Raw genomic sequence first — 13530 nt, forward strand, 5'->3', positions numbered from 1 at the left:
AGGACTAGGAAGAAGCTTAGAACAGGAGATGTCAGGGCTGGGAGGGGGCCTGAGAACACAGAATGTCAGGGCTGGGAAGGACCTTAGAACAGGGAGTGTCAGGGCTGGGAGGGAGCTGGAACCATGGAGACAGGGTTTGAGCCCCTTCCACTGTACTTTGCTGCTGCTCACTCCTTGCTGGAGGCTGGCTCTTGCTCTCCAGCCCTTGGTGGCTAGCTCACTCCCACAGTTTCTCCAGCTCCAGGGGATGAGGAAGGCTCAGTTGTTTGGCCCTATTCTCTTCTCCCCCAGCAGAGAGCCAGCGTTCCAGCCAGGCAGAGGAGGCCAGGCGGGCCCAGGACTGACCCAGGACTCATGGCCAGCATCTTCCTCCTGCATCCCCGGCCCGAGGCAAGTCCAGTTCACTGGACACGTGCTGGGAGAGATCACGAGAGGAAGAGGTGGGGTCCGTGCTCGGTAGAAACTTCTGTGAGGAGCCTGGAAGCCATGGAGGCTCAGAACTCAAGAGTTAGAGGGGACACCCCTCATTCTACAGGTGAGGAAACTGAGGCCCAAAGCAGGGCGTGTGGTTTCTAAGAATAAGAAGAAGGATGAAATACAGAATCAGATCTGCACAGGACTTCTGAGGGGGTTTCATCTAAGCTTCTATCCAGTCTGGGAATTTCCTCTGCAACCTGTGCATGTGTATGCACGTGTGTGTGTGTGCACGCATGCATGTGTGTATACATGCATGGGGAGGGGGGACCGAGAGGGACTGAAAGAAGAAGACTGAGACAGAAGGTGAGAGATGGAGCCAAAGAGAACAGGCACACACATCAATAAGACACAGATACAGAATAGTCAGACAGGGACATGCAAAGACATGCAGAGGCACAGAGATAGAGACAGGGGAGGCAGCTGAGACACACACGATGGGAAGAACCCTGCCTGGGAAATGGAGTCACGGGCTTTCTCCCCAGCTCCACCCCTGAGTTATTTTATGACCTATCCAAATCTTTTTCCTCTCTGTGCCTCAGTTTCCCCAATCGAGTTGTAAAAGTGAGGGAATCAGACCCAGTGATAGAGAAGGTCCCCTCCCAGGTTATCTCTAAAGTGGGACGCCGGGAGCTGCACCTGTGTCTCCAGCTGTGTCCTAAGCAAGGCAGCCTTTGGCCCTGGTCCAGGACCCCCCACCCCACAATGATGATCAGTGCAGCCCAGGGTCCCCTTAGCTGTCTTGGTCACCACTGCTGGCAGGCTCATACTGAGCTTGCAAGACCCCAAGACGGCTTAACACCTGTGTGACCAGAGAAAAATTATGCCTCTCTGTGCCTCAGTTTCTTCCTTGGAAAAATGAAGGTGTTGGGCAGGGACGGACATCTTGAAGATCTATTCTATCTCTAAGTCTAACCTGAAAGCCCCAGGAGGGTTGTTCTGGGCTCCTCCTCACAGAGTCTCAGTTCCTGACCTCCCCCTGCCCTAGTAGTCCTTCTCTCTTTTTAAAAGAGGAAGGGAGTATGAATTCTTCCTTCCCATCTCCGGCCCCCCAGGCTTTGCCAGCCAAGGCCGGCGATGGCGGGCAGCTGCTGGGGCCCTAATTCAAAACTTCTGGACAAAAGGAGCAGCTCAATAACACCTGTGCCCACCGATAGCCCTGCATTGTTCCAGGGCTTCCCAGAATCCCTCCCAGCCCCTCCGCTCCCCGGCAGAATGCAGCCTATTACTGACTTTGCATTCCAGGCTTGGGCCTGAGCACTGTGGGGGGCCTGGCCCCTGCCGGGCCATTGGGGGAGAGGAATCTCCTAGGAGGAGAGAGGGCCTCGGACCGCAGCCTGGCTGTTATAGGGTGGGGGGACGGTGCTCCAGGAATAGGGACAAAGAGAATTTCCAGGGGAGGGGGAAGGGCAGAGAAGACTCTGGAGCCAGTGACTCCTCCGGCCCTGCCCCTCCCTGCGAATGCCCCTTTGAAAACCGTTCCGAGGACAGGGGGTGTCTGTGAATTGGGGAGTGTGGAAAATGGGGGTGGGGGAACTGGAGCAATGGAGGACCACAGATTTAGAGCTTAAAGGAACTTTAGAAACCATTTAGTCCCACTCCATCATTTTACAGATAAAGAAACCGAGGCTCAGAGGAGGGAGGCAAATTGTCCAAGGTCACACAGTATGTCACAGAGGGAGCATTTGAACTCAGGTCCTCCAACACCACATCCAGCCCTCTTCCCACTGGGAGCACGAGTCAGAGGAGGCCAGGTTTGAAATCTAGGCTGTGCTAATTACTGGGCTGGGTGACCCTGCTCAAGTATTCTAACCTCTCTGGGCTGCATCTGTCAAACAGGGGTGATGGTATATTGCCCTCTGAGTATAAACTCCTTGAGGGCAGAGATTATTTCACTCCTGTCTTTGTAGCCCTGGCACCCAGTAGGTGCTTAATACATGCTTGCTGAGTGACTGAGAGAAAACAAGTTTGCAAACACTAGCATCCTCTCGACAAGTTAACAACTCCCCTCCTGGGGACGCTACAAAGTACTGTTCTCACAACACCCTGGATAGTTAGAGTTTCTTCTAGCACAATCCCCTCCTTCCCTCCCACTACCCCTGACTACAGGCCCTCATCACCACTAGCAAGGACCCCAGCCCCTCCTCCTGCCAGCTGAGTCTGTCTCTACTCTCTCCTGTCCGATCCATCCTTCATCCACTGCTAGGCTGAATTCACCTGTGCCAGTCGTGCTTCTGCTCAGAAACCCCTTGTGGATTCCCATTATCCCCTTCCCTGGCATTCAAGGCCCTCCATGGTCTGGTTCCAGACACACACAACTTCTCCCCACCTACTCTAAGGTCCAGCCAAACAGTATGCCATTTGGTTTCCTATCGCCGGGCCTTTGGCCACACTGTTCCCTGTGTCTGATTGTCCTCCTACGACCCCCCTACTGTGTGCTGAATTCTTACCATTATTTTAAAAACCAGACTTAAAAGCTACCTCTGGGGGCAGCTAGGTGGCACAGTGGATAGAGCACCAGCCCTGAAGTCAGGAGGACCTGAGTTCAAATCCGGCCTCAGACACTTAACACTTACTAGCTGTGTGACCTTGGGCAAGTCACTTAACCCCACTGCTAGCCAAAAAAAAAAAAAAAAGCTACCTCCTCCACAAAACCTTCGTTGTTCTTACCACTGGCCCCATCCATGGTCAGTAACCTTAATCCTTCAGAACCAACATAGAACATTGTTTGTAAAGGCATAGGTGGGAAGAAGAGGAGACGAGTCTTAGCAGATGGCCTTTACGACAGGTTATAGAGGATCAACCCATCAACCGGTGCGGTCGATATATGTTTGCTGATTGACTGACTGACCTGCTCCATGCACTGAAGGCTGACAGTTGTGATCTGAAATCTCCTTCCAGTGTTTAATGGGTAGGGGGGATATAGGGCTGTTCCCCATAGACACTCTCCTGTCTCCTTGGCCTGCCATCCTTGCCTGGAACACGGCCCATCTCCAGCTCCATTTCTTAGAATGCCTGTTTCCCCGGGAGGTTCAACCCAGCTGCCCCCTCCTATGGGGGCAGGGGGGGCCTTCCTTCATCCCTCTCAGTTCTTAGTTCCCTCTGTCTCTCTCTTGAAATGACTTGTAATTCTTTGTACATTCATGTACTTATCCTCCACCTGGTAGGGCAGGGATAGTTTCTTATTTGTCTTCATACCCTCAGCACTTAGCTCAGGAGTCCTTCCTGACTAGCTCCAAGCTGCACTGCCCCCACGCCAGCCTCCCCCTCCCGCCAGAACTGTTACATCATGGACTATCAGACCCTGGGCTCTGAGAGCTGAGCCCTCGCCCCGGCTTGCCTCAGCCAGGCCCATAGATCGCTGTCCAGACTGTTCCAAACCAGGCTGCCCCTCCCCTCACCCGGCCACCCCACCTTCCAACCCTAACTCCCCTTCATGTGTTCTCTTCTTCTATTTAGAATAAAAGCTCTCGTCTTACATTCTGTCTTTCCTGCTTGTATTGTATCCCCGGGACTTAGTACAGTGTCTGGCACATAATAATGGGTTAATAATTAATAAATGATTTTTCCTCCATTCACTCACTTAAGTGCTTACTGAGTTGAATTAATCAATCAACAAGTATTTATTATGGCGAATTGAGTTGAAGTCCTAGTTCTGGAAGTGACTTACTGTGTGTTGCTGGTCAAGTCATTTACCCGTGAGCCCCTGGAATTTCCTTTTTGTCAGAAGGCATAACATCTTGGAGTCTAGACTGGACACCTGGGTTCACATTCTGTGTCCGACTCTTACTGGCTGTGTGACCACGGGCCAGTCACTCAACCTCTCTGAGAGGGAGGGTCCTCACCTGTAAATACTTCTTGGAGAAAGGGCTGGGGTTTTTTTTTCCACTTCTGTCTGTGTCCAGTGCTCCTAGCCCAGTGCCTGGGACATAGAAGGCATTTCATAAAAGCTTAATTAATGACCGACTGAATCTCAAAGTCCACCCCTCTGGCGCCTTCCCCTTCTCTGGCTCCTGTCCATGTCCTCCCGTCTGGGCTCTGCCCAATGGGCCAGGGCCGTTCTCTGGACAGCAGTGCAGAGCACAGGCCCCCAACGGGGGCCTTCTGGCCACTGGCTGACTTGAGCCAGTGCTTTGATACGAGAGGACCAAAGGCCCCAGGAAGGGATATTTCCTATCGTCTTTGGGCAAATGGTGAACCCAAGTCCACTCATTCCTTCCCTTGCTTTTCTACGGATGACCTGGATCCTTCCTTTCGCTGAACTGCAAATTCTTTCTGTCTCTGGCTTTCATTTCTTTCAAGAATGTCAAGATGTGGACAGGGCAGTTCCTCCCAATGGTCAGCGGATAAGGACCTCACGATCAGGAGACCAGTGGCTAAGGTGGGAGGTCACTGTTGGTCTAAACACTGAGGTTCTGGCAGCTGCTGTCCCTCTGCTCCCCAGGCCTTCCATCACAGCAGACACAGAGCAGGATCAGCCAGCATTGAGGGCCGGCTCTTACCATCCTCCATCTCACGGGCTGGCCAGAGCTCACGGGAGGGCAGTCAGCACTAGGAGCCGGGGGAATCCCAGGCAGAGAAGACAAAGGCATCTCACCTGTGCACAACTTTCCCTGGTGGGGTGTGCTCCACCTCGAACCCAGCCTGGCGCAGGACGTCAATCACAGTGTTGTTCCCCAGGAAATGACCTGAAACAGCAAGAGAGAAGAGAATCTGAGGTCTCCATCCCTTTCCAGCATCAGTGGCCTCTCCCCAAGTTCTCCATCCTCCAGATGCTGCATCGGGAAGCAAGTGATAGTCAATACACATGTACCAAGCACTGACTGTGTGCTAGGCATGGTGACAGGATCATAGGTCAAGATCTGGCAGGCTCCTCGGAGACCCTCTCATTTTACATAGGAGGAAACCAAGGCCCAAGGTCACATGACTGATACAGCTCACAGGCCTTTCCTGTATGAAGGAATCCATCCCCCATCTCTAGAATCTTCTCCCTCCTCCTCTGTGTCCTACAGGAGGCCTCTCCTGATCCCCCAGCTGCTAGCTCCCTGATCAAATGACCGGGCTTTTATGTGATTTGGTATATACTGACACATGTACATATTGGAATTAGAATGTGAGCTGCTGAGGTCTGTCTAGTGCCTAGCTCAGGGCTGGCACATAGTAGGCATTTAATAAATACTTGACTGACTGAATGATTAATCAATGAGCCCAGCTGGTCCTCCACCCCTGGGCTTCCCCAACTTGTTAAGACTTCCTGGTACCAGGATGGGCTTTACCACCCAAGGAGGTATCGAAGGACTACCTCAGTGAAGGCACAATCAAAAAAGTCAGCATTAGGGGCAGCTAGGTGGTGCAGTGGATAGAGCACTGGGCCTGGAGTCTGGAGGACCTGAGTTCAAATATGGCCTCACACCAGACACTTGACACTTACAACTGTGTGACCCTGGGCAAGTCACTTAATCCCAATTGCCTCACCAAAAGATAAAAAAAAGTCAGCAAAAATCAGAGGCCTCTAGGTCCACTCAGAGCTAAATAAGAATTCTCCAGGAAACAGGTTATCAGTCACTCGATGACGTCCAGGGACGAGGAGCTCACTACCTATTGCAGAGGTCCATTTTGGACGGCTCATTCTTAGTCCCTTTCCCTAACATCCAGCCTAGCTCTGCCTCTCTGTTCCTCCTCCCCACTCTCTTGGTTCTGCCCTAATCCTTCCTCCCTCACACAGTTTTCACTAATATAAACTAATGTTTTCTTCTGTGGGGAGAAATGTATCAACGTTGGCAAGCCTCTTACCCCTCGGTTTCCTAATCTGTCAAATGAGGACAATGACTCCATTACCTCCCTCATAACACTGTTGTCTCAATTGTTTTGTAGGTGGTAAAGAATTGGGAGTTGTTATTATTGTTGCTGTTGGGGATAGGGCTAGGGACAGGACCAGTGATTTTACTGGCAGAGAGAACTCTACAATAAGAAAATTCTATCTCCCTAGGACGATTAGCACCTTTTTAAAGATCTTATTCTTGTTGTTATTAATACCACCACCACCACCACCACCATCAGCAGCCCCATTGATTTGTCACAAAAGCTTGGGACCCAGAGGGACATTGCAAATGTGCACATGTCATCTGGCTATGACTTCCATTTTTTCATTAATTAAGGAAGCAGATATTTTAAAAGCACTGGGCACCAGGAATTGTACTAGGCGAGGGTGATAGGAAGGCAAAAGCGAGCTATCTTCTGTCCCTAGGAGCTCTCAGGAAAGTTTGCCTCAAAGGAAGATCAGCACTTTCTCTGCAATTCAACCACAACCCTGAGGCTTGACTACCTCGCTCCGAAGCAGACAGACAGTATATGCCAGAGTTAGGAGTAGAATCCAGATCTCCCCGACCCTAAACCCAGCCCTCAATGGGCTCTACAGAGCTGTCTCTATCATCATTAGTATTCACAGGCACCCTAAAGCATCCGTACGTATGGTTGGGTCCAGTCATCCCATGGAGCACCAGGAAATATCTGGGGGATGCCTGGGGCTGGGATGAGGCTGAGGGACAGGAGAAAACCAGGCCTGGACTGGACCGAACCCGTGCCCCTGGCCTTGCTCTGGGTAGAACTACATCAATCAGCCATTGGCTACAGACACAGGAATTTCCTAGAATAGACCATCTACAGAAACCACAGCCGAACGCCTTGGAATCTGCCCCAGGCACCAAAGTAACTTGCCTCCTGCCTCCTTGGAGACCTGTTTAATTAAAGGCGCCCCCGGCTCCCTGTCTAAGCCACGTTCGCTTTAAGGGCTTGCCAAGGAAAATACCAGCCCCCAGGCTGTATACAATGGGCAGCAAATATTTACGCATGCTTTGACTGCTCCTGCAGAGCAAGTATTCCTGGAGACGGCGTTAAATGGACTTCAGAGGGACGACAGCCAGCAGCATGCCAGAAAGACTGTGCTAGGCTCTCAGCCCCACTCAGCCCGGGGCTAAGATCCCAGGGTCAGCCCCTCACCCCCAGGAGGTGTTGGAGGAGGAGCTGGGTGGAGGCACAATCCGATGGCCAACCTTGAAACTGTCCACCCTCCAAAGTAAAGCTTGGGAGCTCCTTCAGAAGGTCCCCAGGTCACCTCCTCCTCCAATGCTCGGGTCCCTGGCTTCCTTCCCGACTGCCTGGGGCTGGGGGGCCAGTTTTCCATTCAGGATGCAGCTCAAAGACCTCTAATGCCTACTGTTTCATGAGATCCCAGGTCAGGTGGAAACCAGTGTGGATGAAGCCCCAGGCTCGCTCTTTCCAAACACTGCTTTAGCGAGGCTCACCAACCATCCCTTTAATGATGCATTCTAGAATCGTCAATCCCGCTGGCCCATCTTCTGCAGACTCCAATCTCTTCTTTTTATTGAAAACTGAGAAAACACTGGCCTTGCTCCAATCTGATGGTGCTTTTCTCCAATATCTTTTATAGGTCGCTGGCAGGGGCTCAGAAACTAGCCCTGCCAGTTCCTGGAGGAGTCCAGGATGCAGGTCATGGGGCTGGCAGGCATCCTCTCCTATCTCTCCTTGTATTTGCTCTTACATCTCCTGACTGGCCATTTTGTTCCCTGTCCCTTGAAGTTTAATTAGCCCGTTTTCCTTGGCTGAAGGAACTGCCGGCCAAATGTCGGGAAGAGCAGCCCACAGGTCAGTTTACTGGGAATATGGAGTGTGTGCATTGGAAAAGAGTGAAATAAGACTGGACAGGAAAGGAGCCCGGATATGGAGATGTTTCAGCACTCGGCTAAGGATTTTGTAATCTGCCCTTTATCGATTACGAGAGAATGAAAAGCTGGTCAGATTTAAAGTTACAGGACGCCCCTGGGTCTGTTTTCTCATCTCCTGCTGTTGGCACAAGGAAAGAGCCTCCAGTTTGTAGGCAGAAGACCTGGGTTCGAGTTCTAGCTCTACGGCTCAGCTCTGTGATCCTAGGCAAATCCCTTCACCTTGGAAACTCAGTTTCCTCGTCAGTAAAATAGGGATAATAAGACCTTTTGTTGCTATCTCACAAAGTTATTGAGAAGTAAGCACACCCTGGGAAGTTTAAAGTATTACCATTAATAGTAATTGATATTATTTATTTAAATAACCATTGGTATCGGTCTTGAGTGGAACAAGGGCTCAGATCTGGTCTTCTCGGCTTTGAGGATGGTGGCTGACTGTCCGTGCCTGGCTCTCCTGAGATGGCTGAGGGTCCCCTACTTGACTGATGACTCAGTGGATGGCCAAAAGGGAGTGGGCCACCCCTTCACCATTCTCCTGGCTGCACCTCTCCACGTGGCATGGTGGGATTCTAGGGCAGGGCAGGGAAGGTTTCCAGTAAGGGCTTCATAGTGCACTCTGTGTCTGTTCTGCAAGGCTCAGCCTAGCTAAGTTTGCATAAATTCATGCAGAGATGAGCTAAAGGTAGGGTTTCCCCCTCAACTATAACAACTTTCAGAGAGGTTTTCCTAAATCATAGACTGGTCAAAATCTGAGTCCACAGAGAGAGTACTCATGCAGGCAACATTGGAGATCCTTGAAGTACAAAGACATTTTTTATGGACTCATTCTGCTTGGTTCCTTGGAAAAACGTGAGAAGGGGGAAGGTACAGAGAGGCAAATTCAGGATGGGCATAAAGGAAAAAAAACTTCCTCACAGGGAGAGCATCCAAAAGTCTAAAGTACCGCCTCAGTAGGTAATGGGCTCCAAGTAGAGGCTGGATGGCCAGTCTGGACAACATGCCTCTACTCCCAGCTGGAATTCTCCCTCAGAACCCTAGACATCCCAGTGCCTCTCAGCTTTGGAGGAGGCCCGAGTGAGTTTTTATCATAACCTTGGCCCTGGGAGAGGGAGTGGCCCATGGACGGCAATCTTTGGGACTCCCCCCAAGAACATAAGGGAAGCCTTCATGACTGCATTGGGAATGCTTTGCGTGTCTCTGGAGCCTGGCTCCAGGCCCAGAGTGGATCCAGGTCACCTCCTATAGAGACAGGCCGGGGCCTTCCCATGCCTCCAGGATTGGCAACACCCCATATCTGGATCAGCCTTTTCCCTACTCTCCGCTTCCCTCCAGTGTAGCTGCTGAACGCCCTGGCTGTCCTCAAGGTCTCCTGTAGTGCCCCCTCACACCTTATCCTGCGGCCCACCCACTTCTGTACATGCCATCGTGTCCCCCTCCCCCATTCTGTAAGCCCCTTGAGGGCAGGGACTATGCTCTGTTACTTCTTCATCCCCAGCCCCCAACCTAGTGTCTTAGATATAACCCAGGCAGGTTCTCCTTCTGAGCCTCTGTCCTTTCAATAGCCAAGGGTCTTTATCTCCAGGCAGCAGTGGTGGCATTGAGACAGAGGACCCCAGTTCAAGTCTCTGCTCTGCCATGCAGGCAACCCAATGGAGTGTCAGACAGGCCGCCTTCCCTGAATTCACCTCAGTTTCCCCATCTGTAAAATGAAAGGGTTGGACTAAATGTTCTCTAGGATTCCCCCCCAGCTCTGTCTTTTTCCATTCTCTGTCCTGAGATGTCTCTCCCACCCCTACAGAGCCCCACGCCTTCTCAGATTGCCTTCTCTTTCCAAGTGTTGGGTGTGGGGGTAGCCAGGGCTGAGGAAGAGGAGAGTGATGGTGGTGAGCCTGGAGGGGACCTGTCACAGTGGTCACTGAGCCAACCAGGGGCCTGTATGGGATGGGCGCACATGTGCGGATGGTGATCCTGACCAGGGGGTGCTAGAGTTGGGGAAAGGTGAAGTTGGGAGCAGGGGCTGAGTAAGAGTGTGGGGAAGACAGGACCCCGTCCTCTCAGAACTCAAAGGGGTCGCTTAACAGGTCAATGCACACCTGAAGGAATCCCCACTCTGCCATCCCTGACGAGTGGTCCCCCAGCCTCTGCTTGGAGACCTCCAAGGAGGGGGAGCCCACCACTCCGGGAGGCAGCCTAGGCCCTTTGGGATAGCTCCAGCTATTGGGAAGTTTCTCCTGATATCCAGCCTCAGTTGACTTCTTTGTGACTCCAACTCCTCCTGGTTCTTCCTTCTTTTTTTTTTTTTTGCTTAGGCAATCAGGGTTAAGTGACTTGCCCAAGGTCACACAGCTAGTAAGTGTCAAGTGTCTGAGGCCAGATTTGAACTCAGGTCCTCCTGACTCCAAGGCCAGAGCTCTATCCACTGCACCACCTAGCTGCCCCCCAGTTCTTCCTTCTGAGGCCAACCGAAACAAAGCTAACCCACTCCCTCATGGTAGCCCACCTCCTTTTGAAAAAGAACCCTCATGTTCCTCTGTGAACAGCTCCAAGGATCCTGAATCCCAGCCCCATTGACTGGCCACTATGAAGGCCTCTACCTCCCTTTCAATAAAGCCAACCTAGAGTTTCTGCATGGCCCAGACCAACCGTGGAAGCTCCAACAGCTGGCAGCTCTGGACTTCTCTCCTAAACGGGAGGAGGGGAGCGGGGAAGGGTTCCACCGGCAACCACAAACTCTTGATGTGGGCAGCCTGAGGGATTGCAGAGGAGCAGGAATGGTGGAGCAGGGTGAAACCCGAGGCTGGCGAGGAGATCCAGGGGCTGGGGAAGCACAGCCACAGTGACCGCTATCCCACGGCTGGTCAGAGACTTCCCTGATAGGCCCTCCCCAAGCCCTCCAAACAGCTGTCAGCACCTGCTAATTCCTCCTCTATCCATCCTCTTCGCCCTGTTCACACAGACACACACACCCTAGTGCAGGTCCTCATCACCTCTGGCACGGACTCTTACATCAGTCTCCTAATGGGTCTCCCTCCTAGGTCTCTCCTCGCTCTAAATGATCCTCCGCCTGCTTCCCAGGCCTGATCATGTCATTGCCCTGCTCATGGACCTTATATGGCTCCCTATTGCCTTTAAGATAAAATATAACAGGAAACAACCTGTACACAGATTGGTAAGTAAATATAAAGTCATTTCCAAAGTGGGAGGGCACTAGCAACTGATGGAATCAGGAAAGGTTGGAAGGGTCCCTGAAAGGCCATCTTACACGGTCCTCACATTTTACACACGGGGGGAGTGCCTAGAGAAGTGGACTTACTCAGGGTCAAGTCAAATCAAGTCCCCATGCATTTATTAAGCACCTATTATGCGCCAGATGCTTTTCTGAAGACGGTCACCTAGGAAGTAAACAGCCTCGCTAGAACTGGACTTGGATTCTCTCCCTCTAGACCTGTGACACCCCTTGAGGGGTCCTTCCTACAGCAAAGGCTGAGGGCAAGGTGGCCACATTCAGTCCTGGGGGGCTCAGTCTCAGACCCTCCAGCTCTCCCTCCTTTAAGCAAAACAGACTGTTCTACCCTGTTCTTCTGCCTCTGACTGATTGAGGACAGTTCAGACGTGGCTTCTGCCCGTGGGTCCCCTCACTGCGTCAGCCTCACTCCAGACAAGCCTCAGCTCCTGCTCCTCCACCAGCCTGGCACTGATTCTGCAGCCTTCATCTCCTGCTACATTTGGAGAAGTCAGCTTCAGCTCCAGGAAGGCCTTCGTGCCATATGAGGACCAGCCCACCTACGTCTTGGAAGTGTCTCACCGGACTGGCCTCAAGGTGAGGAGTTTGCTTTTACCCACAGACGCTCTCGAAGAGGAGCTAAGTCACAGAGGTGTGGTAATCAGTGCAAGTGGAGGGCATCCCTTCACCAGTGAAATAGCGCCTCTTGGAAGAATTAATGCAAGGAAAAGATTCCTAATCATGCGAATAGTCCCAAAGCAGAATAGGAGGTAGTGAGATGCCCATTCCTAAGAATCTCCAGGCAGAAGCTGGGGGAGCAGCATTTCAGGGCAATGTGGTAGAAAGGATACTTCTTTGGGCAATAATAATGGCCAGCTCAAGGCTTGTGTTACCTCACAACAACCTGGTGCACTAGTATGTTTTTATTATCCTCATTTGGACTCGAGTTAAGTGTCTGAAGCAGGATTCAAACTCAGTTCTTCGGATTCCAAGTTGAGCACTTGCTCCACTCCGCCACCTGGTGGTCTGTAGGTTGTCCTATACTGTATTCCCCAGTTCCCAGAAGATGCTTCATTCAGCCTCTGTCCTGGAAGGCTGCTTGGCCATCCCGTGTCACCTGGGTGGGGCCTCTCTCTAGAGCATCAATGCCCACATCTGGAAAGATCCAGTGAGAGAATGGGTGGATTGACTTCATAAACTGTAAAGTGTTTCTGCCAAGGGTGAAACGCTGTGTCAATGCCACCGATCATTAATTGATCTAAAGTGTTGCCAGAATGAGAACTATTGTTCACTTTTTTGTTGAGTTTCGGAGCAAGAAATCGTAGGAAACAAGACAGGTCCCTTCCAAGACTCCACAGATGGAGAGAGAGGATTGTGCAAGGGACCAGGGAAACAATAGAGCAATTAACAGACATCTCTGAGACAGTGCCAAGGGACTGGGGGGTGGGGGCGAGGAAGGGGTGCCCAGCCAGATGTTCCCAGGGCAGGGCAGGCACTGAAAGCCTCTATTACTGTCCCTAATCCCCCCCACATGTTTCCCCTCCGCCAGTGAGAAGAGCAGCTCAGTTCTCCTCTTTGGGAAGAGGGGGCCTGAGCCTATATTTATGTTCTGTCTGAAATTAATGCAGGGGCTCCTTTCAAATGCTAATTTTGTGGCCCCCCAACTGCTGCCGCTGCTGCTGCTGCAGGCAGCCTGGGCAGGGCCAGAGATACAGAGAAAGGGAGGAAGGAAGGGAGGAAGGACAGACACCTTTGTTTTCTTGGGGAAACTGGAAAGAGGGTGGAATTCAGGGATCCTAGGGCAGAGGAGGAGGAGGGCAGGGAGTTGAGGGAGAGGCCTGGAGCCATTCATAGAAGGTCAGAGATGAGCGGGGGCTGAGAATGGAACAGGGAATGTCAGAACTGGGAGGAGCCTTGGAACAGGGGATGTCAGAAACTGGAAGGAACCTTGGAACAGGAGATGTCAGAGCTAGGAGGGACCTTAGAACAGGGAATGTCAAGGCTGGGAGAGACCTTAGAACAAGGAATGTCAAGGCTGGGAGAGACCTTAGAACAGGGAATGTCAAGGCTGGGAGAGACCTTAGGACAGGG

The 13530-nt window shown here is 51.8% G+C and overlaps 1 protein-coding gene across 1 annotated transcript in view; it reads right to left on the minus strand.

The window, feature by feature from the left end:
• The window catches only part of TRABD2B (TraB domain containing 2B), a 236005-nt gene that overhangs the window by 32332 nt on the left and 190143 nt on the right, over window positions 1-13530 (minus strand). The window contains exon 5 of the mRNA XM_027838091.1: window positions 5072-5162. Coding sequence (XP_027693892.1) covers window positions 5072-5162 — 91 coding nt within the window. The remainder of the gene's footprint in view (window positions 1-5071; window positions 5163-13530) is intronic.

Source organism: Vombatus ursinus, unplaced genomic scaffold (assembly GCF_900497805.2).
Source record: "Vombatus ursinus unplaced genomic scaffold, bare-nosed wombat genome assembly UNPS02014825.1, whole genome shotgun sequence".
In the NCBI taxonomy this organism is placed as follows: domain Eukaryota; kingdom Metazoa; phylum Chordata; class Mammalia; order Diprotodontia; family Vombatidae; genus Vombatus; species Vombatus ursinus.